This window comes from Rattus norvegicus, chromosome 19, assembly GCF_036323735.1.
Source record: "Rattus norvegicus strain BN/NHsdMcwi chromosome 19, GRCr8, whole genome shotgun sequence".
Classification (NCBI taxonomy): Eukaryota; Metazoa; Chordata; class Mammalia; order Rodentia; family Muridae; genus Rattus; species Rattus norvegicus.
In genome coordinates, this window is record NC_086037.1 from 59638652 (window position 1) to 59651443 (window position 12792).

The following is a 12792-nucleotide window of genomic DNA, read 5'->3' on the forward strand; positions in this document are numbered from 1 at the left end:
GTCTCCACCGGCGTCCCTACTCCTAATGTGGACCCCGTGCCTGTCCCAGGTGTCGTTCTCCTGAGAAACGTCGAGCTGACAAGCCCCTTTTATACAAGTCTGAAAACTAAACACATCGCCAAAGGTGGAGGATGAGGTGCGGGGTGTGTGTGTGTGTGTGTGTGTGTGTGTGTGTGTGTGTGTGTGTGTGTGCGCGCCCACGCCTGCATAGCCACATGGATACACTTTATTTGTTTAAGACATTCAGAGTTGAGTCCGCAGAGCCTCACGTTGGATTTCAACGTTTCACTGTCCAATATATTTTTATGCACTCATGGACCACCAAAAATGCCTTTGTGCATATTTGTTTTGTTTTGTTTTGAGACAAAGTGTCAAAACAAACAAATAAACAAAAACTTGGAGTCTAGAGCTGTCCTTGTAGACCAGGCTGGCCTAGAACATCACCAAAATCTGCCTACCTCTGTGGCCTTACTTAGTGCTTGAATTAAAGTTGTACACCTCACATCTTTAGTTTTTGAGACAAGATCTCAGGTAGTCCTGGCAGACTTCAAGTTCCCTGTGTTGCTAAGGCTGACCTTGCAGCCACCTGAATTTCCAACATGCTGGAGTTAAGAGGCTTAGATCAGTTTCAACTTTTTTTGGGGGGGGGGGACTGCTTGGCCCCTACTGACAACATATGTCAACTAGAGGAGAAATTGTCTTTTTGAAAAAATGGAGGTGGCTTTGTGAGGCTGTCTCCCCAGTTCTGCAGGCTGGCTGACTTTCTTTCCTCTTCTTTTTTTCTTTTCTTTCCTTCCTACTTTTTTTATTCTCGTTCTTGTTCTTTTCTTCCTTCCTTCCTCCCTTCCTCCCTCCCTCCCTCCCTCTCTCCCTCCCTTCCTTCCTTCCTTCCTTCTTTCCTTTCTTCCTTCCTTTGCATCATAGCGTTTCAAGTCTAACTCAGTCTTTGTTCCTGAATGAGCACCCAAGAGGAGAAAAGCAACCGTCTACCCTTAATGTGTGTGACAAATCACTTAATGAACATTTAACCAAGATTTGAAAGGCACCAACTTTATCTCCCTCTTCTTTTCTCCCACAGACCCACGGGCAGTCGGGTAGCCCTGCCTCTCCGTACCTCGTCCCAGCCCTCCCCTCGTGTCTCTATTCAAGCACAGGCCGCCTTTGATCCTCCCCCTTCAGCTTTCTTTTCTCCAATTTCATACTTCTTTCCAGTAATTTTTGGCCTCAATGCAGTTTAGATGCTGGAGGCCAGCATGATTAAACAAATGCCCAGAGTTTGCGTTGTTCCACAATTTTCCGGAATATTCTTTCATGAGCACCAATCTCTGTATAACTTGCTTGTCTCCCCCCCACCCCTTGGACCCCCTGTGAGGTGTAAGGTGATGTTTTTCTAACACAGATAGAGGAGACTCAAACCCAAGTACCAGTATGTTTTCAGAACAACTCTGTTCTCTTGCAGTAAGAAAGAAATGTTCTGTACAAACTAAGGGTTGACCACTTTGTCTCTGGTCTCACCTAGTGGAAGTTTAGAGTCTTCGATATTTACGTAGCCTCCAACCCTACAGCCAAGCTGATAGCAAGTCAGGTATGGATCGCAGAACAGTTTAGACGAACCATGCATCAGGGCGAAGAGAGAGAGTGTGTGGTGTAAAGCAAGGGTACTCCACAGGGCCCCAGTGTCCCTTGGCCAGGCAGAACGCTCCCTCTGCAAGCCAACTGCAGTCCCACACCTTACTTCATGTTTGTTAGATGTGAGTCTCTGTGTCCAGGGATGCGAGTGCTGGGGTTGGGGGTGGGGGAGGGAGGTGCGCATGGGAGAGCATCTTGCAGCCTGCCCACCACTGTGGGAGTTGCAGTAAGTGGTTCGGTTTTTATCTTTTCTCTCTTTTTGGGTTGTCCCTGTTGTTGGGGCTCTCACAGGCCCTGACACAGAAATCCTTGTCTGAGGCCAAGACTTTTGCTGCCAGCGCCTTCGTCTTGCCTCCCACTCCCGCTGATCACATCCTTCCTGTCATCTGCTCTCACCACTTCCTGGACAGACAGAGGTGTCCGATGCCCCGCTTCCTTCCCTATGCATGTTTATGCATTTCTGCCTTGGGATGGGAGATAAGACAGCGTCCCTTAATAAGAAGCCTTATGAAGACAGTGGAAGGATTCGGGCATCGTGTGTCAAGCACAAAGTCCATGTCCTGAGTCGCTTTAGTAGAGGGGTTAACTGAAGGCCGGCTTTCCAGAGAAAATCACATTGCTAACATTGGTTAGGAATTTTACAAATTGCACAGAGACTTAATTTCTTTTAGTAAATCTAGATAAATCTTGCAAACAGTCTCAAGTCCGTGAGGAATGTCATTCTGCTTCCTGGGGCCCCGAACCCTCACTAGGATCAGTCGTTACTGCTGTGGGCTGCTGTACTGTTTGAGCAAAGAACTAAGTAAAGAAGACAACGGTGTTTGTTTGTTTGTTTGTTTGTTTGGTGTTGCTTTTTACTTTTTTCAGAAGAGGTTAAGTTGGTTTTAAATGTTAGAGGTTTTTGTTTTTTCTCCATTGCCTATACCTACCCATTGCATTGCCTAACAAAATATTTTATTCAGTCATCTTCAGAATTCTCTAGAAATATCAAGCCATTTCTGTCAAGTAAAGGCTTTCTCCTTTGTTCACCAGCCAGAGGGTTAATCCCACGATCAACATTTGCTTCTTGACTTTCCTGTGATGTGGTTTCTTTAAGTCTCTTGAATCATTTACATTGGAGAGAGAGAGAGAGAGAGAGAGAGAGAGAGAGAGAGAGAGAGAAATCCAAGTTATCCCCAAGAATATATGGTGTTTGTTCAGCTGGGGAATCTTATTTATTTGAAGAACAGAGAGAAAACTCTTCTGACTGATCAGAAAAAGGGGGAAGAATAAACAGCGTCAGTGTCCAAGTAACCTGAGCTACAAAGTTCCTCGCTTTGGAGAAAAGTTATAAAAAGCATATTTGCTAGATCCAAAAAAAATACCGTCCATCAACTGCTGAGACCAACACAATGTTTTCTTAGTATTCTCACTCTTTAAAAGGAAAAAAAAGCCATAAAAAATCAGGGAACTCGAAAACGTTTTTGATGTTTTAATATTCTTAGGCAGGTGAACATGGTAAGTCTGTTTTTCCTCTCCTGAGCTGGGCATCCTCCCTTGGCTCCTGTGTGGGCTTCGTGTCACTGATCCCTGTCGAGTCTCAACAGCTATAAAAGACAAGAGCTAATGAAATTAGCATGTTTGAGATCTCACCGCTAACCCGAGCAGATTTCCTATAAGAGAAGGGTTTGTGAAGATGTTCAAAAGAAAACAACTACAGCCTCCTCTGGGAGGATTACCTTCTCCAGCAGGCACCCATGAGGGTATCAAAGCTTTCTTCCTTTCTGTCCCTTGGTTCCAAGGCTCAGGAAGAAGCTGGCAGGAGTCTTCTACTTGAAAGGGATACCCCCTTTTCCCGGGCTCCTTGATTCTGAATCACTGGTGCACATTACCTGGGCGTGTCTCACCTTCCCTCCCTTCTCCAGGGCAGGAAGAGGTTCCCTCAGGTTCATCTTTGGCCCCAGGACGATGGGAGGCCATTTAGATCCAAAGCCGAAACAAACAAACCAAACCCTCAGAAACTGAACTCACTTCTTCCAGCTCCACCTGACCACTGCCTGTTTTCCCTGGTGCAATGGAATTGTTAATTCATTGTGGCAGAGGTCCCCCTGAGAGTTTCTAGCCGATTAAGTAGTTCTGGGAGACAGTACAAACACCTTGCGTTCACTAGGACTGACTGTACCAAGCATCCTTCGGGCATCAGACCACTTCCCAGGTCCCCAAGGCAGGTGGGAGTGGGGGCAGTGTGCTTGTCTCGGTTTGGTTGGAGTGGGAGTCAGATGTGGCAGGAAGGGCTATGCATGGACCTTGACTTGAAGGAGGATCCAGGTTCTGAATGGATCCCAGCAGCCCCTACCCAGGAGGTCTTTCTGTGGACTGTGAAATAGAGAAGACATTAGGCACCTAGAGTTTGTTGGAGGTGAAGGCAAGGCTCAAACCTGGGCCACCTGGTGCAACTTGAACTGTTCATTTGTTCCACATCTTGCCAGCCACAGCATCCTTTCCTGATTGTCCAGATCACAGAGGACAGCTGTTGTCAAGGACGCTGTCCATTGCCCCAAGGAGCTGAAGCTCCGCGGGTGCCAAGCACCCTTTCGTCCCTAACTGCAAAGGACATCTAGGAGGATCCGCCACACCCCTTCCATTTGATTATGACCTTTCAACAGGATTTGCTTTGGGGGCGCCTATCCCACCGCCCCTTGGTAAGGCATTCTTTAGTGTATTTAACTTTGTGATTTTTTAGGGCTGTGTGTGTAAAGCAGGCTGGCCTCAAACTGACAGAGACTCACCTGCCTCTGCCTCCTCAGTGCTGGGATTAAAGGTGTGCACCACCAGCCCTGGTCAAGACTCTCTTCATACAGACCAGCAGTCACTTTACCATGATGTGTTCTTTTGGTTGGTGTTGGCCATAGTCAACAAGTGAGGTCATATAATATAGAGAGACTCCAGGAAAACCATTTCTGTCTTTAGGAATTTAGAAAGCTTTTTAAAAGTGTGTTCTATTAATGACTCATAATACCAGCATTTGATTGGTGGTTGGTGTTTGTTTGAGACAGGGTCACAATGAAGCCTAGGCTGACTCTTCTATATAGCCCAAGCTAGCCTCAACCAGCTGCTGATTTACCTTATTTTGTTTATTTTACTTTTACTGTATGTGTGTGTGTCTAGATGTAGGTTCACGTGTGTATGTTGTGCATGCACATGTGTATGTGGAGGCCAGAGGACAACCTTGAAGCTTATGTTCAGATAGATTGTCAACCTTTTGAGACATCTGTCATTGGCCTGGAGCTCACCAATTGGGCAGCAAGTCCCAGGGATCCTCCTGTCTCCACTTCTTTAGCCCTGGGTCGACAAGTAGGTACCATCCTGTAAAGGACGGCCACTTTGATCTCTTGGGTTGTACCCAGAGGCTAGTCTTCTAGGTGATTATAAATTGAGAACATCAGCTATCACAGAGGTGTAGGTAACAAATACCGCCAAAGGCTTCATGAAGGATTTGGGGTCTTCAGCTCTTTTGTTGGTGTTGAGGACAATGGGGATGATGGCAGTGAGGATAGGGAGTGAGGATGATGACTGTGAGGACAGAGGTTTTATAGCAGTGGAGACAGTATGGATAGCTGAGTTTTTAAGCCATCCTTTACTGAGCACCTGCTATGTTCCAGGACTTAAGGCATTTCTGACTTTCAATTCTTTGAAGATAATATCTTCTTTATTTTCTTGATTTTCGAGATATGGTCTCACTTTGTAGCTGGCCTCCTACTTGAGAATCTCCTGCCTCAGTCACTCAAGTGCTGGGATGACTGGTGTATACTACCAGTCAGCAGGTAGTCTCCCATACCATCAGGGGAGCTAGAAGGGGATAAAGAGCTTTGCGTAAGGACATTCCACAGCCTGGCCAAATGTCCAGAGACACTGTGCTTTGAAGGCACAGAAGCAGGAGAAATGACACCCATGACACTCAGGAGTAACTGAGTGGGGCAATATTTTGTAGCGTGGCATGACCTTGAGCACTCGGTGGGCAAACTCGAGCATGGGACATGACCATGTCTGAATGTATTTGTTGATCTGTACCTGTGCAGGTGTGGCCGTAAATTAACCCATGAAGGAAAATATCAGATCTTTAAGTGTAATTTATTGCTTAACTAAATATTTTTTTCTGTCTTCTGTCTTTAACACAGTAGAATTAAATTTCTCTTACCTGAAGAATGTCTGATGGAGCTAGCACATGACAATATTCTAATGTAATTTACATTCTTCCCTCAGATAGGTATATGGTTAATTTCTACAAATAATGGCTTCACATGCGACCCTGTCCCCTCTCCAAAACATCTTGATAGATCTCTCTGTTGATGCCTCTTAGCTAACGATGGAAGACCCCAAAAAAAGGATCTGTGGGAGAAAACATGTGTCACTTTTGTAATATGCATAGCATTATGGTGGCCATTCCTTATTTAAATATCTGTGGCCGCTTAGTGGATTCCAGCATTAGCAAACCATGTTAACGTGCTTTAAACTATGTAATGAAATTCGCGATGCCATCTGATGACGGAGCTATCAAATTAGCACTCCTGGCGTTGACAGATTGCCCCTGGGAAGATTAGCTTGCATTGTTTTGGGGAAAAAAACAATGTGTGTTCACCATGATCTGACAACATTTCTTCAGGCACTATGGTAGGTGATACTACCGGAGGGATGGTTTATTTGATGTTGAAATGCCACGCAGTGTGTGCCCATCCTACAATATTAATCTCCAGTGTGTTTGGGGGACTCAAAGTATGTTCCAGCTGACTTGTAACATTCTCCCTGAGTGCATGTATGTACATCCATGTACTTTGCTTGTACCTGCCTGGACCCTTTGCTTTGTTGCTGTTTTCTTGTCATTGTCATCAATAATGGAGATTTCCACAGCTCTTCTTCTTCTTCTTCTCCTGCTGTGGCTCTCAGGATAGAATCATCCACTGGTAGGAAAGCCCCTCTGCAGACACAGCACAGAAAAGGTTTCCAGTTGGCTCAGTTAGTTGTTTTATTCTTTCACAGGAATGCCTTCCTAAGAGTCTTTGGGTAAAGAGCATTAGCAAGTGTCACTTTGGAATGTGTCAGTTTCAAGTAAAGGTGAATTGTGCCAAAGCTAGTGGTCGGAGGTACAGAATCTTTTTCTCTTTATTTTTCATATTTTTTATTTTATGTCTTCTTTATGTGCATGTATATGTGTTTGCATGTATGTTTGTGCGCACATGCACGCACACTTGCACACAGAGGAAGAAACCAAAACTAGAGAGGCTCACTCCAGCTCACACCTATGCAGAATGATGAAACATCCTTATGCCCACCTTCTGAGACGTGTCCCTAGTTCATGGCTTAATGGCATCTCCTGTTGAGGACATCTTGAATGAATGCATGTCTCTTGTCTAACTAGATGGTTTACAGTGGTACATGATATAAGCACTGGGTAACATTCAGCCAGTGAGAGATGTGTTTTTCCTGAGTGGCATGGGCTCCAGTGGTCCATGCTGCCCCCTTTTACCCATTTATCCATCTTTCTATCCATCTTCATCCTCTTTGCCATACACTGTGGCTGCAGATGGTTTCAGCCATTTCATCTGTTCCTGCTTCTGCTCGTGTTTTCTTTACCTCCACACATAGAGTTTCATTGAGTCTTAAAAGCCTATGGTTTAGTTGTAGTCTATTTGGCCCCTCCCCATTCCTCCTCCTCTCCCCCTGCCTGCACTCCCCTCCATCTCTCTCTCTTCCTCTCTCTCTCTCTCTCTCTCTCGCTCTGTGTGTGTGTGTGTGTGTGTGTGTGTGTGTTTTTGTGTGTGTGTATGTATTCCATTGATGAGGACTGTTACATTTGCCAGTGAATGTTCTAGGAACTCATCTTCTGGTTTAGACATTTAAAAATAACACTATCTACCTAGTTGCATCTCAATTTATCCTAAAGGCCCACTGGACATTACAGTTAGAACACAAAACAAAGAACTGCACGGCTTGATCTTGAAATCCCAAGCAGTTGCATTTGGTAGTTTCATGTATGATTAGTTCTTTATCTGAAAACCCACCAACCAGCACAAGGCTCTTCCCAGCTGATTCCGGAGCTTCTCCTCACCGCTTCTGATCCCTGTCCTAATTTATACCTGTTTAGTTGATGCATTGACCAAAGTTCAGCTGTGTACTGTTGAGCATATCTTTAGAAGGCTTTAACTGTTTAAGTTTAGAAATACTTTTATTTTCTTGCTTCCAGTAAGGATTTAAAATATATATTTTATGTATACAGTGTCTTTTCTGAATGCACATATGTGCGCCACGTGTATGCCTGGTTGGTGTCTGCAGAGGTCAAAAGAGGTCATTGCATCACCTATAACTGAAGATTATGAGCCCCTCTAATACACGATGTGGCATGCTGGGATGAGCACACAGGTCCTCTGGAAGAACAGCAAATGCTCTTAACTGCTGAACTGTCTCTCCAGACCCCCAGTAAAGGATTAGTATTATTTTATTTCTTCTCATATTTATATAATATTTATTTATTTTAATTGCTTTATATCTACCTATACTATCAGGGCCCAATACTGAAGCTGTTGGTGTTTGTGCCACTCTTTGAGGAGAATGGTGGAGCTTAGAGCTTCACAGGTAAATATTACATCATATAAGATATGCTTGCTCTGTGGACATACTTTTTGCTGTCATATATAGTCAGGACGTAGAAGAGAGCAAAGGAAAAATGTAAGATAGAAAAATGTCTCGTCACATCTTTTTCTATAAGTCAAATAAGTACCCACTTGGAACCCTGAACTTCTAATCAAGTGTGATCATTGCCTTAAGCTGCTCAAGGTTGGCCAGCGTGCAGGACTTCGTCCTTGTGGGATGTGCCGAGAGCTAGACACTCAAGGCTGCGGAGGGCGAGGGCATTCATAAAGCCAGACCACATGCTTCCTGGGAAGGTAACCCCACAGCAAGGTGTTTCTCTAGTGTCCATTAAGGCAAATCTGGCATGCAGCTCAATCAGTGGATGCTGGAGTATTTTGCTGATGATCTTAAAAACAGGAAATTTATTATTTCTATTATTATTGTTATTATTATGAATTATTATTTCAGCTCAGCATTTTACATATGATATTAAAAGATAGCATTTTCAGCAAGAATTGAAAACCTGGTCCATCACTGCCCCCCAGAAACCTCCTTACCCGTGTGACTTTGTTCTCCGGTGTCACTTGGCATAGTCATTATTATTTTTTAATGAGTTCCTTTTTGAAAAAAAATTCATCCAGCAGGTAGGGATGAAGATGGAGTATTTGCAGCACGGCAGAATTGAAAATATACACCACAGGCCGTAACCTAGGGAGGCAAACAGTGCCCTATGAATCCTGGTGTTAGCGCTTGGGATCTCCTGTTGTTTTGAAGGAGTTGGCTAAGGGCAAAAGGAAAGAGTTATAAGGCATCTTTATGCTTATGCTGGGTCACCACCATCCTGTGACCGTGAATATTACTGTGCACGGTCACGTTTATCCATCTCATCGGTTCCCATACTGTAATTGGCCTCCAGGGTTGGGCAACTTGGGCATTCCTGGAATATACTGTTCCATAACGTCTAAGTGGCTTCCCTTAAAACTGAATTGAAATCTACATGGATGCTTTAGACTTGTTTAGTCTGTACTGTTCTCAGTGAGTATTCTTAGCATCCTTTTCAGAGGTAATAAAAGGTAAAGAAGAAGCCTTTGTTGAGTTGGCAGACGACGGGCCAAGAGTTGTTTTTAAATAAGCCATTCTGGTTACTTTCCACAGACGAAAGGTTGAGAATCATTGTGCCCAGTTTACAAGTCAAGGCTCCAAATGAGCTGCCTTCATCCCACAGTTTCTTGATGACAGAGCAGACAGTCAGATTGAAGTATCGGTTCCCCGATGCCGTCCCTCACTGCCTGCCTTGGCCCAGCCTCCTCGTGTAGGCCAAGGCTCCCTTCAGTCCATCTCTGACTGTAGGTTCTGTGTGCACCAGGCAGCTAGGCCTGCAGCAGTGTGATGTTCCAACAGAAGAGGGGTTTGAGCCTCTGGCATTTGGGATCCTCTGTGGCCAGGAGTAAGGAAGGAGATGTGTGGCAGGGATGAGCCCCACCTTGCCTTCTGGGATAAAATCATCAGGCCATTTCTTATCATTTCAACAGTCCCTTTCCACCCTAAGGTAACAACCCATTTTCCAGACTCAATTCCATCTCTCTCCTTAACCCCACCCAAATGCTCTTGTTGCAAAGTGACTAGATCTCTCCTACTGGGGCAGAGAACAGGACAGAAATCAGGAGAAGCCTGGCTTTCCTACAGACACCCACCGTTTTGTAGGGAGAAAGCAGGTGTGGCCTATGGCAGATACCTCTCGTCATCCGCTTTGTCCTTTCTTTAAATTTAAATGAACATTAGATATGACCCCATGTTAAACATGTAGTACAATAAAAGATTCTTGCCACTCTGATATTGTGGCAAGGTGGGGTGGACCTTGAGCCATTCTGGAGACCGTAAATAGAAGCTTTAAATCATGGTGTTATGAGAGCAAATACCGGGTGATTCTCACGAGGAATTTGGGGAGTGTTTTCCTTGCAGGATAAGGATTGAGAAGCAGGGATTGCAGATGGCAACGGAGGCATGAGTGTTGCTCTTCTCGCTTCCTGACTGACTTCACCTCACGTCTGTCAACCGCTCTATTCTCAGTGTTTACTTCCTATTAGCAGCTGCCCACCTGTGTTGGTGGTCATTGGCCTCTCTAGTCACTGGGAGCTTGGTGCTATCCTGATGTTAAAGAATTCCATGTTTGATTTATTTCCGAAATCCCAAGTAAATCCCACCCTTCACTCGCTACGAATGCTCAAATGCTAACTTTTGCAACTCAGAAATACTTGGACGTTAGAAATCTAACACTTGGTTTGCTTGCCGAATTCTGTCTCCCCTAGTGCTCTGCGCCTGCCTGGGCTCCCCCAAGCATTCCCTGCAATTACCCCAAAAGGTGGTTAATAATGTCAGAGAGAGAGAGAGAGAGAGAGAGAGAGAGAGAGAGAGAGAGAAAAGAAGAAGAGGAGGAGGAGGAGGAAGAGGAGGGAGGGAGGGAGGGAGGGAGGGAGAGAGGGAGGGAGGGAGAGAGGGAGAGTTAGAGACTAGTACATATTAGAAACAAATTCAGAGGCACTCCAGGAAACCAAACAAGTTCTATTGCAAGGCTCCCCACACACAGATCTATATAACTCCGAGAGATGGGCACGCCAGCCAGAAGCCACTGTTTTCAAAAATCTCAGCCATTCCCCAGACCAAAAACCCTTTACAGAATATTCCTGAGTTCATTCCATGTGCCCCATGTAAAAACACCCTAGGAGTGGATGAGACATGCCCTGTGAATTATACCTTATTTATTCTCTCGGGGGCCCTCCCCACCATCAAGCTTTGGAATTATGGGCTGGGGCAGTTTTTAATACTCTATTTATTGTAGGGGTGGAAAATGTTTTTCTTGCACCGTAACATTCATGCAGAACCAACTGCTGGCAGCTTCCCCGGTATTTAAGGAAATATTGTCGCAAGGCTTTCATGTTCCATACTTCAATCAGCCGGAGCCAGCAGTACCCCCACAAAAGGACCCTCAGCAGACCATTTGCAGCATTTTGCTACAATTAAACTCCTCCGGTTTTAGCCCTCAGGCAATTTAGTACCTTTTTACATATGCACATTATGAACTTTTGACCAGGGTCTAGCAGTCATATATTAGAGCTCTGCTCTTGGAAGCAAGCTTAACAAGTTCCTCTGAGTATTGGGCTTGGAGTCAGCTGTGGAAAAGGTAATTGAAGCAGCTTGCAGCGAGGCCATTCAGAATCTCAGCGATGATCCTAAATATCGCCCTCTCTCTCCTCTGGCTCTCTCCTCTCCCCCTCTCACCCTTCCTCGTTTCCTCTGGAAGCTGGTAGCAAGAGCTTTCAAAGTCTGTGATTGATCTTTTATTCAGTAGCTAACGAGGGCTGTGATTCTATTAGCGTGCTACAAGGCAGGAGAACAGTGATTTAATGAAGTGTCTGGTGAGCCGGCCATAGATTTATCCTGTTGTCGCTAATTTGCGGCGCAGTGGCAAGCATAAAGGAAACGGTGCTCACAACCACTATTAGGCAGGTATTTCCTTAGTAAATTGTTGTAAGGTCAGGTACAGTTATCTGAGCCAAAGCAATGCCTCCCCTCTTCAGTGTCTGCAGATGACAGCCGCCGCGCTGAGCGCTCACTGAAGTGGAACTAGGAGATCAGAGGTCCGTCTCTAAGTCGCCCTTAGCGGAGGCAGGAGCAGATGAACTGCCAAGAAGGAGTAATAGAGTCATAATTGGTGATTAGAACGGGAAAAGGTGTGATAACATCTTAATACAAACTGGCGTGTGTTATAGTTACTGTCAGTTGTTGTAAACTCGCCCCGCCGCCCGGACTATTTCTGTTCCCTTTGATTAGCTCTGAGAAATGAGGCAGAGGGCACTGGAAGAACCACACTGATGACATCCTAGCCAGCTGTGGCTGCTTCCCAGGGTCTCGTCCCAACCCCGGCGTTTCTCCTGGGCACCTATGCTCGTTCCCCCCTAGGACATCACCACGGTAACCTTTCCCTACCACCTTAGAGGGTCTGTAACCCCATCTCTTTCCAGGCACTGTGACATCGTTGCACACTGACTTGGAGGCTGGCTGTCCTGCCTACCTTCGCTAAGGGCAGGTACTTGCCTGCTGTCTGTGCTGTTCCCCACCTCAGTAAGACATTTGTTCTTGCTGTGCCAGACAAGAAACGGAGTGTACAGGCCAGAGGGATGAGAACCTCAGCATCAGTGTTGCCCAGGATATGTGCTGGGGCTGTCCTCACAGTGTGTGTGTAGATGGCGTCCATCTGTGCTCAAGATAATGGAAGCAATTCTTAAGATGCCTCACGAAGTGCCAGGCAGTTGACAAGGAGCAAGGGGTGCAAGTTTATGTTGATACAGGCAGGGGACGAACCCATGAGATGTGGCATAAGTGGGTTTTGTTGTTGTTTGTTTGTTTGTTTGTCCTTTCTTTTTACCTTTTATATGTTTCCAGCATCGTCTGGACAGGCTGAGCGACTCTCATTATTGATAAATCCATGGCTGGTCATTTGTATTGGCTCCTTGTCGCCTGTCTCATCACTGGATTAGACAAGCACATCTGTACACC

At 45.4% G+C, this 12792-nt stretch overlaps 1 protein-coding gene across 7 annotated transcripts in view; it reads left to right on the forward strand.

The window, feature by feature from the left end:
- Wwox (WW domain-containing oxidoreductase) overlaps window positions 1–12792 on the forward strand; it is a 930922-nt gene that overhangs the window by 300250 nt on the left and 617880 nt on the right. Inside the window, exon 10 of one of the 7 annotated variants that reach the window (XM_008772491.4) lies at window positions 1–12792. This exon is cut by the window's right edge and continues 55202 nt beyond it. The exons of the other annotated variants lie outside the window; for them this stretch is intronic. Within the exon in view, the coding sequence (XP_008770713.1) occupies window positions 1–135 (135 nt within the window). The 3' untranslated portion in view covers window positions 136–12792. 7 annotated transcript variants of the gene reach the window in all.